Here is a 21,653-nt window from a genome sequence, read left to right on the forward strand (position 1 = left end):
GGGATTAAGGCTATACTTGAGGTACAATCAGATGTATTTGAAAGTAAATATCTGGGATTACCTACACCGGAAGGAAGGATGAAGGACGACCATTTCCAACCTATAATGGATAGGTTTGGAAAGCGTTGCAACGATTGGACGGAAAGATTCATGTCTTATGCGGCCAAGGAAGTCCATGTCAAATCCATAGTTCAAGCCCTCCCTACCTTCACTATGAGTGTGTTTATGCTCTCGAAAGGGTTCTGCGAGAAGTATGAAAGAATGATTAGAGACTTCTGGTGGGGGGATGAAGAAGGCCACAGGAAGGTACATTGGATGTCCTGGGAGCGTATGACCAAGCCAAAACGGGATGGAGGTATTGGTTTCAGAGACATGCATCTTTTCAACCAAGCCCTTCTTGCTAAGCAGGGTTGGAGACTAATCCAAAACCCTGACAGCCTATGTGCGAGAGTCTTGAAATCAAAATATTATCCCAATGGCGACCTTTTAGACACAGTCTTTGCCTCGGATGCCTCTCCGTTGTGGAGGGCGATTGAGTTCGGCTTAGATTGCTAAAAAAGGGAGTAATATGGAGAGTAGGCGATGGTAAAAATATTCAGATTCAAAGAGATCAATGGATCCCCAGGAAGCAAGGCCTCAAGACAGCCTCGTTCATTAGGAGGTCTCGGCTGCGTTGGGTCAACCAACTCATGGAACCAGAGGAGAATGAGTGGAATGTGGGCCCGATCCGTCAAATCTTTCACCAATTTGATGCAGACGAAATTTGCAAGATACCCATCCCGAGGTCGGATACAAAAGATTGCATTGCGTGGCACCCTGAAAAGAATGGGATCTTCTCTGTTAGGAGTGCGTATAAGCTAGCAGCCTCCTCCCTCCATAAGACCAATCAAACCCTTCAAGCTCGTCCAGAGAGGCGGGAGACCGCATCATTTGGGATCTTATATGGAAAGCAAAAGTACCCGAGAAAGTTAGGATTTTTGATTGGCGAGTAGCCACTAATACTCTGGCCACACAAAAAAATAAACTCAAGAGAACAATTGAGCTAGACTCGATATGCAGCATCTGCGGTAACGGCGAGGAAGATGAATACCATGCAGTGGTCACATGTTCAAAGAGCAGAGCACTTCGAGAGGCCATGAGGAAGGAGTGGGCTTTACCTTCAGAGAAATCTTTCAGAAACACAGGAGGAGACTGGCTGCAGGTGCTGTTGGATACTGTACCAGAGGACATACGTGGAAAAATTCTGCTGCTGCTATGGAGATGTTGGCACCTACGAGAAGACAGCATACGAAATGATGGTAAAGAATCTATTTCGGGATCGGTGCAATTCCTGAAGAAGTATGCAGAGGAGCTAAAAATGGCAACGATGGCTGGGGATGTACTCAATGCAGGTGCAGTTGACCGACCACGCTGTCCCACAAAGCAACAGATATAGTGGTCGTGTCCTGTACGAGGTACAGTCAAGCTAAACACCGACGCTGCTTTTCAGACAGAGACTGGAGAATCTACTGCTGGAGCAGTTGCCAGGGACAGCAGAGGCCTTGTGGTGGTGTCGGTTTGCAGAAATCTGTCCCTCTGCCAGAGCGTGGAGGAAGCCGAGGCAAAAGCTGCACTTGCCGGACTGCAGGCTCTAACGAAATACTCCCTCCGTTTTAAATTACTCGTCGCAGAAATGGATGTATCTAGAACTTAAATACATCTAGATACATTCATACCTGCGACAAGTAATATGGGACGGAGGGAGTATTACTCCGGGCCTTTGATTCTGGAAATAGACTGCCAAACCATCGTCAAAGAAGTGACTGCAGGTTACCAATCCCGCTCCCCATGCTACGCTCTGATCAAGGATATTAGAGAAGCTCTCTCGGCCTTCCCGGCATACGAGGTGATCCATGTGGGAAGAAAATGCAACGCCCTGGCTCATGGGGCAAATTTGACAAATTTAACCTGTGGACGAAATCAAACCATAGAATGAACTGCCCGTGAAACTATTTCACGCGGCTGACTTTTTTGTGTGACGCCCGACACGAAGGCGCCACACTACATTGTGCAACGCCTCACAGATAGGCGCTACACGCCTGGCCAGCGTTGCACCTCAGACTGCCTAAAAATTGCTAAGTCATTGTGCAGAGCCTAAGAGCTAGGCGCTGCACTGTATAGTGTGGCGCCTAACTCTCAGACGCTGCACTAGTGGTTGCACTACAAAATGAAGCAACCACTAGTGCAACGCCTAGAAGTTAGGCGCTACACTGTACAGTGTGGCGCCTAGCTCTCAGGCGCTGCACACTGACTTAGTAATTTTCGGATCACACGGGTGCGACGCTGGCCAGGCGTGTAGCGCCTATCTGTGAGGCGTTGCACAGTATAGTGTGGCGCCTTCGTGTCGGGCGTCACACAAAAAGGTCAGCCGCGTGAAATAGTTTCACAGACAGTTCATTCTGTGATTTGATTTCGTCCATAGGTCAAATTTGTCAATTTTGCCGGCTCATGGGCTTGCGGCGGCGACCAGAAGTATTGGCGATCAGGAGATCATCGCTAATGTTCCGGACTTGCTCTCGGCGAGTATTTAACCAAAAACTACCACATTTCACGGAAACGTGACAGAAAACTACCACTTTATGATTTTGTGCGGAAAACTACCACTTTTGTTCTAATCCGTGGCAAAAAACTACCAAGTCTCGAAACCGGTCGCTTCGCCCGCGCGAAGCACCAAACTGACCAGCTGGTCCCACGTTTCAGGTGCCACGGTGGCCAGCCAATGCCCGCCGCGCGTTAACGGCGCGTCCGCGGTCGGAAACGGCGGCTGTCAGTTTGCGTTCAATGCACCAAAACGTGGGACCGGCCATTTGATGCTGATCCTCTGATGACGCCGTTTCCGACCGCGGACGCGCCGTTAACGCGCGGCGGGCGTCGATTGGCCACCGTGGCACCTGAAACGTGGGACCGGCTGGTTAGTTTGGTGCTTGGCGCGGGCAAAGCGACCGGTTTCGAGACTTGGTAGTTTTTTGCCACGGATTAGGACAAAAATGGTAGTTTTCTGTCACGTTTCCGTGAAATGTGGTAGTTTTTGGTTAAATACTCTGCTCCGGCCTGTGTTGCTGTCTGATTCTGTGTCTCCTGTAGAGTAGTTCCTACTCTAGTTCTCAAAAAAATTGATTTAGCTAGTTCTTTCAACCAGTTAATAGGTTCCCCAGTAATCGATCCCCTTCCAACAAATGTATAGCTAAACAAACACCTAACCAATAATCCTCAACAGAAACATACCTCCATCCATATCCCGCTAGCTAGCTAGCTTAGCTGTTGTCCCGCGACTTCATCTCTGCCTGCATGCCCCCCGGTAAGAGTTTTGCCCTGGTGGCTCCGGCCGACGGCGTCAGCGGGAGAAAGAAGGTTCGAGGGAGGAAGAAGGATGGGCGCCGCCGCCACCTGAGTCGCCTGAGCGGGGGCCGAATAAGTGAACATTTTGTAAAACATGGTTTTTTTAAGTTTGTGAACTTTTTTATAACTCAGACAACTTTTTGCAAAAATTGAACAATTTCAGAAATTCGGAACATGTTTAAGAAAACGAACAATTTTTTGAATTTCCAAACATTCTTTAAAAAGCTTTTTTTAAGAATAATTATTTTTTACATGTTTCCAAACAATAACTTGAACATCTTTTAAATTTACGAATTTGTGTAAAGAGAGAAGAAAAAATAGAAACTGAAAAAACCAAAAAGAACTAGCAAATGAAAATAACTGGTTCAGGAACCATCTAGAAGGTTATCTATACCAGTAAAATCTTGGGTTGGAACCTTCTCAAAACTGGAACGAAAAGGGCTTTGCCTACCGCTAAAATGGCCCAACCCAATTGCTCACTCTGTTTCAGCGACTGGTTGCCGCAACGTGCGGCAAATAGGGAATCCAGTATTAATGCGCGTCGTATGAGGAGACTCGCCGCCACCAGCCCAACTTTAATCACAAACAATGTTTTTTAATCATCATCCGAAAAACTTGGAATAATGTCATGAATGAGACCGTTCTAATGTTAAGCGGCGCGTCGGCGCCTCGTTCTGGCGGCGGCAATGGTCGTTCGGTGCTTGTTTAATTTTTATTATGTTTAAGGTGCTTTGCACTTCCGGTGAATCTTTATAGAAGATCTGATCTTTTTCGCAAAAAAGAAAAAGGCTGACAGTCCTTTAACAACTTGTTTGCGAATTCTGTAGAATTTGGAAACCTTCGCTATAGATTTGATTTTCATGCTCTTCTATGTTCATTTTGTTTCAAAAACATGGGTGCAGCCGTGCAAGAATGAGCCAGCAATAGGGGTACAATTATCCCTTCACAAGAAAGAACGGAGATCCCAATACAAGAACAGCTTTTTTCGGACGCAGGGAGTAACAGATAAGTGTACCACTACCCATCAAAAAGAAAAAAGATAAGTGTATCACTACCACCTGATGAAGTACACGAGAACGTGGTGGTGCCCCTCGGACCCTCGGCCATGACTGACCAACCCGGGCTCCGCCGGAGGAGGAGGAGCGGATGCCTCGCCGGCCAGAGACGTGGCAGAAGCACAGGGCAGATACGGCGCGCGAGAACTGAACAAGGAGCACCAAAGCGCGCAGGTTTGGTTTCCTGACAGACGGGAGCCCTAGGGCGTAGCGGAGAGGCCAGTCGACTGATCAGTGGAAGGCGATGAGCTTAAAGCCGTCGTCGGCAACGAGAAGTAGGCCGCTACGCACGCCGTGGTTCGTAGCGGGTCATGCTCAGAGTCGTTTCTCCCTCAGTGGTCCGATTTGGTAGGATCACATTTTTCACACGCACGCATGATTCACTAATCAGATTCCGGACATCCCAGGCTCCGGAAAGAGACAAAGTTCGCAAGATCCAGTATCACATGGTTCCAGAACTGCTCCTGAGCGAATATCAAGTCTGTTCCATAGGTTCCTCCAGATGGCATCTTAATTCGCTGACGTGATGTAAACCATTGGCAATTAAGTAGTAGTGCGAAGAGTACAATGAGAAACCATACAAATCATGCAGTGAGGAAGAAACGAGGCATCTTCCCTCGGAAGATCCTCCAGTCACCGGAACCATATAATCTAATTTGATCTCAGCCAAAATGCTAGTAATAAACAACACTATTTATAGCAGACATCCACGAGTATCCTCTGCCCCGGCTCACGGTCACACTCACACATACGCACGCTCGCGGCTTGCCCCGATCGATGGCCAAGGTCGCGCCATTTCTCCTCCACCATGCGACGCCACTGCCCAACCTCAAGCTCCATACTCCTCCAAGAAGCACCTCACTTCATGCCAGGCACTCCACGCCCGGCCTCGCACGGTGCGCCACCACCACCACCACCACCGTGTTGCAGGACGAGGAGCCCTTCAGCCTCGAGCGGTACATGGCGTCCAAGGCGGCGACCGTGAACGAGGCGCTCGACCGCGCCCTGCCGCCCGGGCACCCCGAGCGCCTCCTCGAGTCCATGCGCTACTCGCTCCTCGCGGGCGGCAAGCGGGTGCGCCCCATGCTCGCGCTCGCCGCGTGCGCGCTGGTGGGCGGCGGCGAGGCCGCCGCCGAGCCCGTGGCCTGCGCCGTCGAGATGGTCCACGCCATGTCGCTCGTCCACGACGACCTCCCCTGCATGGACGACGACGACCTCCGGCGCGGCCGCCCCACCAACCACGTCGCCTTCAGCGTCAGCACCGCGCTGCTGGCCGGGGACGCGCTCCTGGCGCTCGCGTTCGAGCACCTCGCCCGGGGCTGCGCGGACCGCGGCGTGCCGGCCGACCGCGCGCTCCGCGCCGTGGCGGAGCTCGCGGGCGCCGTGGGCGCGGGCGGGCTCGCGGCGGGGCAGGTCGTGGACCTCGCCAGCGAGGGCGCCGACGTCGGCCTCGCCACGCTGGAGTACATCCACGTGCACAAGACGGCGCGGCTCCTGGAGGCCGCGGCGGTGTGCGGCGCCATCGTCGCCGGAGGGGACGACGAGGAGGTCGAGGGCGTCCGGCGCTACGCGCGTTACGTCGGCCTGCTGTTCCAGGTGGTCGACGACGTGCTGGACGTGACGCGCACGTCAGAGCAGCTGGGGAAGACGGCGGGGAAGGACGTGGCGACCGACAAGGCAACGTACCCGAAGCTGATGGGCGTGGACGGGGCGCGCGCGTACGCCGCCGAGCTTGTGGCGAGCGCCGAGGCAGAGCTAGACCGCTTCGACGCTGCTCGTACAGAACCCCTGCGTCACCTCGCACGCTTCATTGCGTACCGGCAGCACTAATTAATTAGTGCAAGATTATCACAATTTGGTTGTAAAAAAATGCTTGTGCCCCTGTCAGCACTATCGAAGTCGGTCACATACACGAGTATACACTCATCCTTGTGAACGCACGCACTCACACTCTATCCCTATGAGTACCTCCGAGAGACTGAGCCGTCACATCAACACTCACCCCTATGAATACACGCACTCACACACTATCCCTATGAGCACCTCGGAGAGACTGAGCCGGCATTTCATCTTGAGATTGACGAAGTTGTCACAAGCGCCTTCATAATCGACGAACGTCTCCTCCCACTGTACACACATCACAAAAAGATTGGAATAAATCTAGAACAAGTCTGGAACGTGAAGTATGTCATTAAGTTTGACCAAATCTTTAACTCACCAAGGGCATGTTTGGATCGATGCCTTAGCACGGCGACTTCCGACTGTCTACTACGACAAATTTTGCCCGGCTCCGACAAGGAAGGGACGATGACGGCGACGCACCTTCGGCTTGCTTTAGTAATTGTAATCATCGCTAGGTGGTCTATGAGTCTGAATGTAATTTTTATTTCTAGTATTCGTTGTATTACCATGTAATTTTTTAGAAGCTTTTCCAAAAAACGATTTTCGTCTAGGGTGACTGGTGGGCCCATTTGGTCGGAGGCCAGCTTAGGGAGTGTAGATGGTTTACACCGCATCTGCCCACATGCTTGGCACCTGTGTCGCTCATTACCAGCGTGGTGGTTTTATGTTGGTCACGCACCGCTGCTTTGCTAGATACACGGAAGAATTTTACGGATGTTTACAGGCTTGCTGACATGGACAGTTGTGATTGGGACCTAGAGCTAGGGGTGAAGCGGGCCCATCTCATGAAAATCAGGAGTTCGTGGGAAGCCTGTAAAGCTCCGTGTACGTAGGATTTTTGCTTTGACTGCTAGGTGAAGAGGAGAAAAGTTGGTGGTGGGTATACCTGGCCATCTGCCGGGCCGAGCCGGGCCTACCAAAGCCCGAGGCAGAAAATCTAGGCCCGAGCCCGGTTCGAAAGTGATAAAGCCCGCCGTGCTACGGGCCCCTTCAGTAAGTCGTGAAAATGCCGGGCCCGGTCTGGCCTTCGGGCTCAAAATCTACGTCCAGGCCCGGCCCGGGTGCAGCGTCGGGTCTGGTCGGGCCGGGCTGCCCATGGCCAGAACGTGGTGGGCGCTGCTGCTTCCATCACCTGCGCCGCTCATTGCGTCTCGACGGTGCTTCTGTGTAGCGGTGGAGTGCTAGATATGCAGCGTAGTTATGTACAGATTGATCACTACTTTTTGTTTTTTGGGCGAGGAGTGCTGTTGTATTGTTGGGTCGTGAGCATCACAAGAAGATCGATCCAACACACAAAGCCAGCCAGCCAGCCAGCCGGAGGATCTCAAGCACGGTCGAGTCAATAGCTTTGTTCCTTCGTCCACACGCACAACACCAAGTCACGAGTCACGACTGCTAGCACCCAGCAGGAGCGGGGCGCAGGGTCACGGACAGCAGCGGTCAATGCCCACAGCCACAGGTCATACCGGCGGCGCGTCCACCGGCTGCTCGACCTCGCGCATCTGGAGCGAGATGAACGCGGGCAGGCCAGAGCAGCAGCTAGTCGAGGTGGCTGACGCTGCAGGCCAGTGAGCCGCAGGTCCAGCCGACGGCGTGGGGAGGGTGACGCGCCTCGGCGGGTTTCGGGTCCGCCAGGCAGCGGACGGCGGGCTCCATTGCCATGGCCGCTCCAGGACCCAATTGTAATCTAAATTTCATTTTGAGGGTGTTTTATGCTACCTTTTAAGGACCCTATCATAAATGTAACTACTGGCATGTGGGCTCCACATCTGACATGGTTTTTACGGGATCTATTCTGTCCGGACACATGCCATACCGTAAAAATGTGTCAAAACCGTTTTACCGTATCCTCTAAATTGACTTTGCGTTTCGAGGCTAGCACCATGGCACGTGACCGGAGCTAAGCAAAGGAGGTGGTCTCCGGTGAGGAAGCCTCGACGGGTGAGGCGGCGTCTGTGCTGACTTGCCGGTGAAAATAGGCAGGAAGGGAAAGGGGTTAGGTCAGGATTTTTTTTAAAAAAATTAGTGATATTATAGAGAATAGTTTGATAATCTACAATACAGTGATTTTGGTGGCATTTTCATGTTAACGTGGATGGAACGTAGTTTTCCATCAAAGTGCGCCCTACCTTAATTAGTTTTCGTCCTCCACCACTGCTTGGAATGCAACAAAACCCGTCTTATTCCACATGGCTTCTGCCAGCGTGCGGTCCCGTGTTATAATCCTGGTGTTGCTTTTATTTTATTTTCCTTCCACAACTGGCAAGTGGGACCGAGAGAGAAACTAAGCTGACAAGACATCATTTGACCGGTCAACTAAACAAAATACGAAGCTATACGGTGTGACAGTGACCGTACAATCACCATAACATGTACATAGTGACCGTATTGACCGTACTCTTGAGTACAGTGACCAAAATGAGCGTACACGACAAGTCCAGTGACCACCAATGCATTTTACTCCTCTGCGCGTCATGCCACAGGGGTTGGGTGGTTCCATGGGGCTTCGGGCTGGCCGGCTGCACACTACTCCATAGTTTTCTTCGTCTCGGAGGGTGCTTTCGATGCAACACAAGCTTCGTCCGCTTTGTTCCTTGCCTGTCCACCGCTGTAATCGAAAGCACAACAGGTGAATAAGCAGGAATATGTGCCTTCCTCTCGAAAGTGTTGTTTTGCAACCAAGCTCACATGAGTTTGGGTGAACAGTCAAATCTAAAAAATATTAAAATTTTCAAAAAAAACATAATATTTTTAGCATGAAACAATAATGTTTTTTCAACATGCATGCACAATTTTGCTACAAAATCACATTCGTGTAGGTGTGGGCAAAAAAACAAAATTGATGCTTCAAAAAGACTGCTATTTGGAGTATCAATTTGTTTTTTTGCCCCCACATACACGAATGTGATTTCATAGCGAAATTTTGCACACATGTTAAAAAACATCAATGTTTCTCGCAAAAAAATTAGATTTTTTGAATCTTTTTAACATTTTTTCAGATTTTACTTCACTCAAGCTCATGTGAGCTCGGGTGCAGAACAAGCTGCGTCCCCTTCCTCTCTACTACTCTCCAATTCGTTGCTTCTTTTCTCGATTCTTTCCGGCCTCCTGGTGCACCAATCTGCCCATTGAACTATTTGCCCTCTTTCTTATGATTTTGATTATTTTCTAATCTCCTATGGGCAAACTATGGAGTGGCGATCTGCAAACATGAATATACTAAAACACTAAGCTCCCTATGATTGAAGGCCTCACAATCAATTGAGGTCTTCAATTGGGATTTGGTCACCCAATTTTGACCAGGTCAACAATGTCTCAAAACTCTCTCATTTAATATTCTATACAATACATCATGCTTTCTAATTTTGAAATCTTCACAATTAATTAAGGCTATAATTTAGAATTGGATCACCCGATTTTGACTAGGTCAACAATATCTCAAGGCGCTCTTCGATTTAATTATTTTAATTCTCTATGTTCTCTAATTTAAAGCTCTTTCATTCGATTGAGGTATTCAATTTTGGATTTGATTTACGATTTTGATCGGGCCAACGATTTTTCAAATCAATTAGCAGCAACCGGCCTATGAAAATATATCAACCCCTCGGAGACTCCCATCACCTAGAAAAAAACGCAACCATAATAGCACGAATACAGTACATGCAACCACTGTTGAAAAAATGTCCCCACATAAATATGGTTGATTAGCGGATAGCACAGAATCACGCCATGAAAGGCCCACCAAATAACCGCATTATAAATAAACATAAAACACACTCCATCATCTCCCCCACTGGTCAAACTAAATATTCCACTAGTTTCAAACTATAAGGGTTATTAGTTTTTTGGAAAGTCAAATTTCTTTAACTTTGACCGAGTTCAGAGCCAAAAATATCGACATCCACAGTATTAAACAAAAAAAAATCATTTCATGATGAAGCTAATAACACCGATTTGATATTATGAATTTTGATATATTTCTCTATAAATTTGATCAAACTTAAAGAGGTTAGACTTTTCAAAAGAGTAATACACCATATATTTTGAAATAGAGTGATTTAAGAATCCCAACAAATTCAACGGCGCGGCAAAGCGCGCCCAACCCTTCTAGTATGTATCTTATACAGAAGACGTAAATAGCCAATACAAGACATGGCAAGTAATAATATAAACCACAAGTCACGTCAGAAGCTCTAATTGCTCTAGCAGCATCTCGCCCATCAGCTCTGATCAGTTGAAACAACAAAATGGCTCTGATCAGATTCTGATTGTGCACGTACATACTGGAGCATTTGCACATATACAAATGTTGGACTAGCCGGACCTAACGTAATGGTGTAAAATGGTATCCATGTTCATAAAACGTAGTAGATCATGGTAAAACGGACGTCAACACCGTACTACAAAGTACAAAAGATCTTATCGACTATTAGGAGTCTTGACTCTGAGATTTAATTGTTCAACCTGGCTACTCAACTTATTATGAGCCAATTGTGTGCAGTGGTAATTCTCCAAGCCACTTCATCATACCAATATAAGAGCATGGATTTATTTTTCCTTAATATATAGTCGATTCTTTTAATAAACCAAAAAAATGTTTTGGTATCTATATCCCATCCATCCCAAACAAACAAAAAAACCTACCATTCAAGCAGCATATGTTGATGTAACAGGATGATGTCAATATAACATGACTGCCCTAAGTCAGACGGCATCTACACTTAACGAAGATTTTACAGGTTCCTGCTGCGGCTGCTGTGCTACTTGTTGTGGATAGTTTGGGTAGCCAGCATATGTCCCATACCCATACATGTTTGGGTCCTGAGGTTGAGTAGCATATCCATAAGCCCCGTAGCCTTGTCCGTAGCCATAGTAGCCAGCATTAGCAGTAGCACCACCCCAGTGGTTGAAGTCCTGTTGAGACTAAAAATATATAGCTTCAATTGGTTGGAGGGGTAATGAAAGCAAGTGCAATATGTGAGAGATGAAATCACCTGAACTTGTTTGTTTGATGGGCTTCGACCCCATGAAAGCCTCACGTTCTGCCCTCCAATCATGGTACCTTGCAGCATTAGCAGGGCTTCCTCTGCAGAGAATCTGAATTTTACAGTAACAGACTGCTTAGAATTTAGATGAATATACTGATTGGTACAAGAAAACTAGGGTAAAAATAGTGAACCTGCTAGCATATTGAACAAAACCACATCTTTTGCCAACAGGTATCTTAACATGGACCACGTCACCATATGGAGTGAAAACTTGTTTCAACACATCCTCAGTAGCGTTGGGGTCAAGGCCACCAACAAATATCTGCATTCACCAAAGATAGATGATCTATCAACCATAACCAGTCAGTAGGCTAGTTGCTTGCATTCAAGGAAATAGAACAAAGAACGCACGGTGGAATTGCTAGGATCATTGTCAGTCTGAACCCCCTGAGAACTTGGTACTGTAAATAAAGACAAATAAAGATATACTGTCAGGCTTGAGGGATATTGAACTGAAAAACAAATATATGAATAAGTATGCCATGCAGGTTATAAATTTTCAACTGACTTGAAAAGGAATGCTTGGTAAATGCAACTGTTCATACAAATGCCATGTCATGCTTCACACATTCTATCTAGCAATAACTAGGCCAAATATATACCGCAGTATCAAGCATAATGAATTACAACTTGTTCATTAAACAATATGTAGAGACAAAAAGGGCAAATCAGGCGTATCAAATATCATTGTGCATCAAATCTCAGAAACTACACCGAACATCAGAACAAAATAACACTGCAAGATTGCAATGACGAAATTGTAGTTCTTGTAGATAGTGTATCATTCTTCAGTCCTTGGACAAGTACTCAATGGCCAAAAGAACTAATAATGAGAAGACGAATAACAAACTTTAACATGTTAAATTTCAGAGCTTGCTTTTGAAAATTACTCAGGCCAACCTTAAGGACTATGCAAGTAAATAATTAATCATATGTTAAAACGCCTGCTGATCAATGCAATCAATGGAACTTGCAGGACCCCAGACAATTGCAAACCTAGCTTGCAGCAGCCTCCAAAAAAGATGCCGATGGAGCACGGGATGGTTATTTTGCTAGACCCACCTTTTCAACAAAAATTGCCATACGAACAGTTATTATGGCAATCAGGCTAATATGGTGACTCTACTAGAGTTGCTATAAAACCAACATATGCCCAAAAAATGAAGTTGTTTATAAAGCTACTCAAGTCGTTATTAGTGCTCAAAATATCTCAACCATTGTTTTAAGGCGTCCCTAAGGCGTCGCTTAGGCGACGCCTAGGCGCCAGGGCGCCCCCAGGTCACAAGGCGTCGGCCTTGCCTTACGTGCATGCCTAAGGCGTCCGCCTTAGTCCATAAGGCGTCCAAGGCGTCCGCCTAGGCGCCATTCTTCCCGCCTTAGGCAAATGAAGACGCCTTAGACAGGGCTGGGAGTTCAGGCAGGAAACAGATCTCTGGGCGGGAAGAAAAGGGCGGGAAACAGAGTCTAGGCGCCAACAGTTACTAGCAGGGGGGGAGAGAGCTCTAACTAGTTTCAGTTTCCCCCCACCCCCACCTCTGGCAGCTGGATCTGAGCTTCTCCCCCTCCTCTCTGGCAGCTTCTCCTCCTCCTCTCCGGCAGATCCTCCTCCCCCTCCTCTCCTGCAGTTCCTCCTCCCCCTCTCCTGCAGCTGCTCCTCTCAGGACAGCAGGCAACAGCAAGCAACCAGCACCTTTCCTGTAGTTGCCTACCAAATTTTGCTCAATGCTACTTCTTAGAACTCTCTAAGGCGTCGTCTTGCCTTATGCCTTAGCGCTTAGGCAGTGAGGCGCCGCCCCAGCGCCTTGCCTCGCCTTACCGCCTTAAAAACATAGATCTCAACAAACTTTGAAACTCAAATCCAGAAAGACAATAAGACAGCTGAGTATTTGCAATATTATGCCACAGAATAAGCTGATCAGCAAATAAACAAACACTAGAACTCAACAACTAGCTGTGACGCCAAATCTCAAATTGACAAAGCTAACTAATACAGTTGCAAGGAAATAGAATCACAAGGTGCAAATAATCGGTTAACAAACTAAACACCCAGGCAGAGGATGTGTGGCATATAAAAATGTCACAGATCCAAACATTTCATTATGTGTAGCATATAGAAATGTCACGACTTCGCAAATTACGTTATGTGTGCACGTGCTTTTATCATATATGATTTCTTGGATAAACTTAGCACAAAGAGCCTCCGGGTAAAAAAGGTTCTGACCATTCCTAAGAAATCTGTACAACTAAACCCATGTTTGGAAGGCTGTTTTGGCATTAATCTAAAACTTGATTGGCAAGGACACTGATATTTAAGCATAGCATCCAACACAACAAATTTAAAAATAGTAGGGAGAAAAAGGTAAGGACTACTCACACCCATAACTGTTTTACAAGACATTACACTATACACGTTCTGCCACAGATCCTACAACCGATGAAGGTTGTGAAGTTCAAGAGACAGCTTTAATTAAAGATTCAGGAAGAAATAAAACGAGTACGTGGAAGGAACAAAACTGGAAAGGAAGTACTGGATACCAAAAGAACCAGGTTCAAATTTAGGACATAAACGATTAACACTGACCTAACAGAGGCCACGCATTACACAAGATATGTAATGCTGTTCATGTCAGTCGTAGAGAGCCTGTTGATATCCTGGTTCGACACAATGGGAGTTTATGAGTATACTTCAGAATCCTAATGTATTATTAAATGATCTGAATTCACGAAGGAACTGTTGTGGATCTACAAACTTATTGCTCAAGCCAAGCTTCGACACATTTTCAACTAGTAGTAAAGGAAACTGAACCACAGAAGGCTAATACAACAAGTAACTGCAAGAACAACTAAGGGCAAAATCAACACATAAAATCAATTACAAGTCAACTGCAAATGTACTAATCTTTAAAACGCTGCTAAAACAAATTAAATTTAGCCGACAAGGATTTAGTTCTTACCTTTCTCTTGAACTCCAGTTGCTTTTTGCTTATTTGCAGCTGGGCCGATACGCATGGGCCTTGAAGAACAGAGCATCCCATTCATTTCAGTCATTGCACGAGTTTGCTCTGTGGGATCACCAAATTTCACAAAGCCATAGCCCTTTGGGCGCATTGTCAGTTTATCCGTTACAACTTTTGCACCCTTAACAGAGGGATACCGTAACCTAAATGTCTCTTGCAATATGTAGTCTGTGACATCAGCAGCCAAATCACCAACAAATATTGTGTAATCAGCGCCATCATCATGTTTTTCACCAGCAGTCGCCCAGTTCAATCTGTATGCCATCTCAACGTTTGGCATCATTGCCCCGTTGAATGTCTGAAGAACTCTTTCAGCGCCAGCACGGCTTGTGAATTCAATGAAGCCATAACCTTGAAGTTGTCCAGTCTGCTTGTCACGAATCAGCTTCACAGATTGCACCTACAAATTGAAGAGGACAATACGAAAGATCAATATACTGTGTGTAAACGATAGACACAAACTGAGAGTATAATTTGCAGAACACATGATGATAAATAATGACAAATCTGAATCAGTCAACCAGTTACAATAGGAAAGCAACTCAGGTTCGCAAAATACCTTGGCCACAGTCATTCCTATAATTTTGTTTCAGCTTATACTGTGAAACAGATAAGCGTAATAAGAAACTAATAACAGAACCAAGGAAAAAACTGAGCCTGATCCCATGGCTCAAGTTGCTTTTCAGAAAGTATAAACAGTTAGCTGAAGAATAATAATAGTGGTTTGGAGCTGGGCCAGACGCACATAAACGTGTTTTACATCATCAATCACGGATACGTATTCGTGTTTGCATCAAGCGTCACCCAAGGGCCCACGAAAAATCACTGGCAAAATCCACATCGACATGTTGAACCAATTATACAGCGGATTCTGAGGAGATGGCACCGGAGCGGAGAGCGAGAGGCACATACCTCGCCGGTGCTCGCGAAGCAATTGTAGACGTAGTTCTCGTCCATCCAGTACTGCAGGTCCCCTAGCCAGAGTGTCCTGACCTCGTTGTGCCCAGCGGGCGCCTGCGTCGGGGCAGCCGGCCGGCCGTAGTACGCGGCCTGCTGGGGCGGCAGCGGCTGGCCCCACATCTGGGGGGGCGGCGGCGCGTAGAGGTGGTGAGGCGGCATGGGCGGTGGGATGGCGCCCCACTGCGGCGGGGCGACGCCGGGCTGCGGCTGGGGCATCATGGCGGCTGGTACGATGAACCCTAGCGCGAAGAGATTGGGATGTATGCGCGTGAGGGCCAACGCGAGATATTATGGGGTTGTTCTGTTTGGTTACGGTGATTGGTTTTTGTGAAGTTCTATTTGGTTACGGTAACAAATCCGAGGATAACGAAAGATTGGTTTTTGCAAAACGAAAAACTGAGTTACCAGTTTCTTTTAACAAAACATGAGCTTTATTTATCGGAAAATAAAGGTTACATCGTCAATAAAAAAGATACAATATCATTCTTTTTTGAGACAACGTCGCGAAGCTTTATTAATTCGTCACAATATTTACAGGGACGGATGGTAAATTCCAAGGGTGTCCTAACCAAACATGGCGGCCACCACCGAAAGAAAGAGCATACTTCGTTAAGTTGTGTGCTTCATAATTAGAGCTCCTAAACTCATGACTAAAATTGCAAAAATCAAAACCCGAAGAGTGTTCTATTATTTCATGTATAATAGCACTGCAACTAGCCAGGTTCTCCTTGTGTATGTCTTCCGTCACTGGCTTGCAGTCGGACGTAACTTGAATACGTCTCAGATATAGATCCTCCGCCAACGCAAGAGCTTCTCTGATGGCCAGTGTTTCGAGGGTCGGAGGGTCCACGATGTTCCTGAAACAAAAAGGCCGAAGGCCCCAAGAAAGCTCCAACTTGATCCCTACAAATCACCCCCACCGAGCTATACCCTCGTTTAGAAACAACAGCATCAATGTTCATCTTGGCGTTGCCTGGCAAAAGGGGAATCCAGCATGATGACCTCCGCCTGCACTGAGGCTTTGGCCTTCAGCACATGAAGTTCACTCAAGAATCTGGTTATGAAGCTGTCAACCGAGTATGGAGATTGAAATATATTCTCGTGTATAGCCTTGCGCCTCACGCTCCATAGCGCCCAGAGAGTAACCACCATACAGTCAAATAGATCCTTCTTCAATATTCCATGCAAAGCGAACAACCACTCCCTCGGGCTTTCTTCTTCCCGATCTAGCATGTGCTCGAGCAACTCATGCGGAGCCAAAGCCCAAACACTCGCCGCCGTTGGGCACGTTATCAGCGCATGTTTCCATGTGTCGACTGCTCCACATAACAAGCACGTGTTCTCTGTAGTCATATGGCGGTGCTCCAAAACAGTTCCTATCGATATCGATTGTCGTGCTAATCGCCATACAAACATCTTGAGCTTTGATGGAACTTGTAGATGCCAAATCATGGTCCATTTGCTGGTGTCGCTGCGATCGTATGAGGTCCCGCCCTCCTCATTCAACCATGCCTCTCGGTTGTGCTTAGTTCTGAGTATCATGCGGTAAGCCGACCGCACGCTAAACCTTCCTCGGGTCTCCTCATGCCATGCCCAAAAGTCTGCGACTCGACGAGTACATAATGGAATTTGAAGAATAGCCTCCGCATCGAAGTGAGTAAAAACTGTCCGGACTAGGCCTTCGTTCCAGCTTGCTGAGGTAGCATCAATCAGTTGTGCCACTCTTCCAGGAGGATTCGGGATCAGTGATGTGATTGTCCGCTTAAAACTATCCCTTGGAATCCAATTGTGGCGCCATATATCCGTAGTTTCTCCATCGCCTACTCTGCGAATAAGCCCCTGAGCCAATATATCGCGACTGTCCAGAATTGCCCGCCATATCTAGGACGGATGAGCTCCCAGTTCGGCTTGAAGCAACGAGCACTCCGGAAAATAATCTGCCTTAAGGATCCTCGCACTGAGAGATAAGTTATCCGTCAAGGTCCGCCATGCTTGTCTTGCTAGTAGGGCAAGGTTAAAAATCTCCAAATCTCTGAACCCTAAACCTCCCAAGTGCTTTGGCATGGTTAAGATGTCCCATGCCACCCAACTCGGCTTCCTCCGTCCCTGCTTAGATCCCCAAAAAACTGTCGTATAATAGATGTGATACTTTCACACAATCCTTGAGGTAATCTGAAACAAGACATGGAATATACTGGGATTGCTTGTGCTACAGATTTGATCAGTACTTCCTTACCAGCCGAAGAGAGTAGCTTTTCCATCCATCCTTTAATCTTTTCCCAAACACGGTCCCGAAGATATTTAAAGGTACCATTCTTCGAGTGGACCACATCAGTCGGCATACCCAAATAGCGCTCACTCAATGATTCATTGTGAACATGCAGATTGTTTTTTACAGTTCCTCTCACTTCTACAGGACAACCCTTACTGAAGAAAATTGATGATTTCTCATTGTTGATCCTTTGTCCAGAAGCACTACAATAAGTATCAAGTAGGTTTGACACAACGACTGATCCTTCCCCACTGGCCTTGAAAAGCAACAGGCTATCATCTGCAAACAGGAGGTGGTTAACAGTTGGAGCCGTAGGAGCCACCTGAATACCTGTCAAAGACGACTGAGAACTTGATTTAAGGAGGCACGAAAGGCCCTCTGCTGCAATCAAGAATAAGTAGGGGGAAATCGGATCTCCCTACCGGATACCTCGTGTAGGATTAAAAGATTCGAGTTTTTCACCATTAAAGCAGACTGAGAAAGAGACTGAGGATACCATGCCCATAACAATATCTATCCAGCGATGATCGAAGCCCAGTTTTGTCATTATACCTCTCAAGTAAGTCCACTCCAGTCTATCATAAGCCTTCATCATATCCAACTTTAAAGCACAGAAACTATTGGATTTTGCTCTCAACCTCTTCATAAAGTGCAAACACTCATACGCACATATGATGTTGTCTGTGATCATTCTCCCCGGGACAAAAGCAAATTGTTCTTCAGAAATTATGTCAGGCAAAATTACTTTCAATCTATTTGATATCACCTTCAAAGCAATCTTGTACAGAACGTTGCATAAACTTATGGGACGAAACTAAGCAAGTACTATAGGGTTAGTTACCTTGGGAATCAGAACCAACACTGTGTCATTTATCGATGCTGGGCTCTCCTCGCCTCTGACAATTCTGAGTACGATGTTGGTGACTTCATCGCCACAAACCTCCCAGTGACGCTGATAAAAGTGGGCTGGAAAACCATCAGGTCCCGGTGCTTTTGTAGGAAACATCTGAAACAGAGCAATCTTGACTTCCTCCTTAGTGTATGGCACACACAAAGCTTGCGTTCATCTCATCTGTAACTTTGCGGGGCACGTGGGCTAACGCCGCTTCCATGTTCTGTACTCCCTCTGATGTATATAGTGACTGGTAAAAAGCATCAGTTAACGCTTTAAGCTCATCTGGATCAGATATTTCCACGCCTAGAGAGTTCTGCAACGCCTTGATCATGTTCTTTTTCCGTCGAAGGCTAGCTCTTAACTGAATTTTTTTTTGTGTTTTTGTCTCCAGCTGACAGCCATTCCACCCTAGCTCTCTGGCGCCACATGATCTCCTCTCTGTGATACATCTCTATTAACCGCTCGTTAATTTTAAGCTCTATATGAGAAGGCCCCGACCTCAAAGGATCGTTCTTGAGTTCTTCAAGCATTTGTTTGAGCTTCTTTATCTCTTTCCTCACACTCCCAAAAGTATCACGACTCCACCTCCCCAAATCCTTAGCTATGTCTATTAGCTTGCTCCTCAGTTCGTGCACCGTTGTACAGGGAGGGCCCGCGCCCCATCCTTCATGTATTATGTCCCGGAAGCTTTCATGTGTTTCCCACATCGTCTCATACCTGAAAGGTTTTTGAAAGCGAGCGGCAATCCCTGCGTCTCGTTCTATCAGCAGCGGAGCATGATCAGATGTGACGCCCAACAAGTGAATTACTGAGGCCGAAGGGAAACTAGCCAACCATGGAGCACTCGCTAAAGCTCTGTCCAGTCTGCATCTAGTATAGATTCCTCCCGTCACCTTCTTCTCGAAGGTCCAGAAATTGCCTTTGTATCCCAAGTCAATCAGCATGCATACATCTAGAACCTCACGGAAAGCCTGAATCTGAGCATTGCTTCGCTGGCCGACACCTTGATGCTTATCTGGACGTAACACTTCGTTGAAATCACCAACACAGAGCCAAGGAAGTGCACTCAAAGTACTAATGTTTTTCAACGTTGTCCAGGTTTGATGCCTTGTTGGAGAACATAGTAATTTCAAAATTTTCCTACGCACACGCAAGATCATGGTGATGCATAGCAACGAGAGGGGAGAGTGTGTCCACGTACCCTCGTACACCGAAAGCGGAAGCGTTAGCACAACGCGGTTGATGTAGTCGTACGTCTTCACAATCCGACCGATCCAAGTACCGAACGCACGGCACCTCCCAGTTCAGCACACGTTCAGCTCGATGACGTCCCGCGAGCTCCGATCCAGCAAAGCTTCGAGGGAGAGTTCCGTCAGCACGACGGCGTGGTGATGATGATGATGTTCTACCGACGCAGGGCTTCGCCTAAGCACCGCTACGATATTATCGAGGTGGACTATGGTGGAGGGGGGCACCGCACACGGCTAAGAGATCCAAAGGATCAATTGTTGTGTCTCCAAGGGGTTTCCCCCTCCCCGTATATAAAGGAGTGGAGGAGGGGGAGGGCCGGCCCTCTCTATGGCGCGCCCTAGGTGGAGTCCTACTCCCACCAGGAGTAGGATTCCCCCCTTCCAAGTAATAGGAGTAGAAGTCAAGGAAAGGGGAAAGAGAAGAGAAGGAAGGAGGGGGCGCAGCCCCTCCCCCTAGTCCAATTCGGACTAGGCCTGGGGGGGGGGGGGCGCAGCCTCTCCTCTCTCTTTCCCCTAAAGCCCAATAAGGCCCATACACTCCCCGGCGAATTCCCATAACTCTCCGGTACTCCGAAAAATACCTGAATCACTCGGAACCTTTCCGATGTCCGAATATAGTCGTCCAATATATCGATCTTTACGTCTCGACCATTTCGAGACTCCTCGTCATGTCCCCGATCTCATCCGGGACTCCGAACTACCTTCGGTACATCAAAACACATAAACTCATAATATAACCGTCATCGAACTTTAAGCGTGCGGACCCTACGGGTTTGAGAACAATGTAGACATGACCGAGACACGTCTCCGGTCAATAACCAATAGCGGAACCTGGATGCTCATATTGGCTCCCACATATTCTACGAAGATCTTTATCGCTCAAACCGCATAACAACATACGTTGTTCCCTTTGTCATCGATATGTTACTTGCCCGAGATTCGATCGTCGGTATCTCAATACCTAGTTCAATCTCGTTACCGGCAAGTCTCTTTACTCATTCCGTAATACATCATCCCACAACTAACTCATTAGTTACAATGCTTGCAAGGCTTATAGTGATGTGCATTACTGAGTGGGCCTAGAGATACCTCTCTGACAATCGGAGTGACAAATCCTAATCTCGAAATACGCCAACCCAACAAGTACCTTCGGAGACACCTGTCGAGCACCTTTATAATCACCCAGTTACATTGTGACGTTTGGTAGCACACAAAGTGTTCCTTCGGTAAACGGGAGTTGCATAATCTCATAGTCATAGGAACATGTATAAGTCATGAAGAAAGCAATAGCAACATACTAAACGATCAAGTGCTAAGCTAACGGAATGGGTCAAGTCAATCACATCATTCTCCTAATGATGTGATCCCGTTAATCAAATGACAACTCATGTCTATGGTTAGGAAACATAACCATCTTTAATTAATGAGCTAGTCAAGTAGAGGCATACTAGTGACACTCTGTTTGTCTATGTATTCACACATGTATTATGTTTCCGGTTAATACAATTCTAGCATGAATAATAAACATTTATCATGATATAAGGAAATAAATAATAACTTTATTATTGCCTCTAGGGCATATTTCCTTCAGTCTCCCACTTGCACTAGAGTCAATAATCTAGTTCACATCACCATGTGATTTAATACCAATAGTTCACATCACCATGTGATTAACACCCATAGTTCACATCGTCATGTGACCAACACCCAAAGGGTTTACTAGAGTCAATAATCTAGTTCACATCGCTATGTGATTAACACCCAAAGAGTACTAAGGTGTGATCATGTTTTGCTTATGAGAGAAGTTTAGTCAACGGGTCTGCCACATTCAGATCCGTATGTATTTTGCAAATTCCTATGTCAACAATGCTCTGCA

General features: G+C 46.9%; 2 protein-coding genes across 3 annotated transcripts; one reads left to right on the plus strand and one right to left on the minus strand.

Moving 5' to 3' along the window:
• Positions 1–3,927: 3,927 nt before the first annotated feature.
• On the plus strand, positions 3,928–6,339 carry LOC109732885 (geranylgeranyl pyrophosphate synthase 7, chloroplastic-like). The gene has a single exon (XM_020292087.4). It carries the CDS (start codon positions 5,211–5,213, stop codon positions 6,261–6,263), a length of 1,053 nt encoding a protein of 350 aa, XP_020147676.1. The 5' UTR covers positions 3,928–5,210; the 3' UTR covers positions 6,264–6,339.
• Positions 6,340–10,862: 4,523 nt separating this feature from the next.
• Positions 10,863–15,668, minus strand: LOC109732889 (RNA-binding protein L). Of its 2 annotated transcripts, none has more exons than XM_020292091.4 (6): positions 15,313–15,668; positions 14,338–14,800; positions 11,735–11,784; positions 11,515–11,645; positions 11,330–11,432; positions 10,863–11,249 (listed from the first exon to the last, which is right to left on the minus strand). In XM_020292091.4, the coding sequence occupies exons 1-6, from the start codon at positions 15,577–15,579 to the stop codon at positions 11,040–11,042; spliced, it is 1,224 nt and encodes a 407-aa protein (XP_020147680.1). In that variant the 5' UTR covers positions 15,580–15,668; the 3' UTR covers positions 10,863–11,039. The 2 variants fall into 2 exon arrangements, with proteins under 2 accessions (XP_020147680.1, XP_020147679.1); XM_020292090.4 differs by having other exon boundaries at positions 10,863–11,258; positions 15,313–15,655.
• Positions 15,669–21,653: the final 5,985 nt, after the last annotated feature.

Source organism: Aegilops tauschii, chromosome 6, assembly GCF_002575655.3.
Source record: "Aegilops tauschii subsp. strangulata cultivar AL8/78 chromosome 6, Aet v6.0, whole genome shotgun sequence".
Lineage (NCBI taxonomy): Eukaryota > Viridiplantae > Streptophyta > Magnoliopsida > Poales > Poaceae > Aegilops > Aegilops tauschii.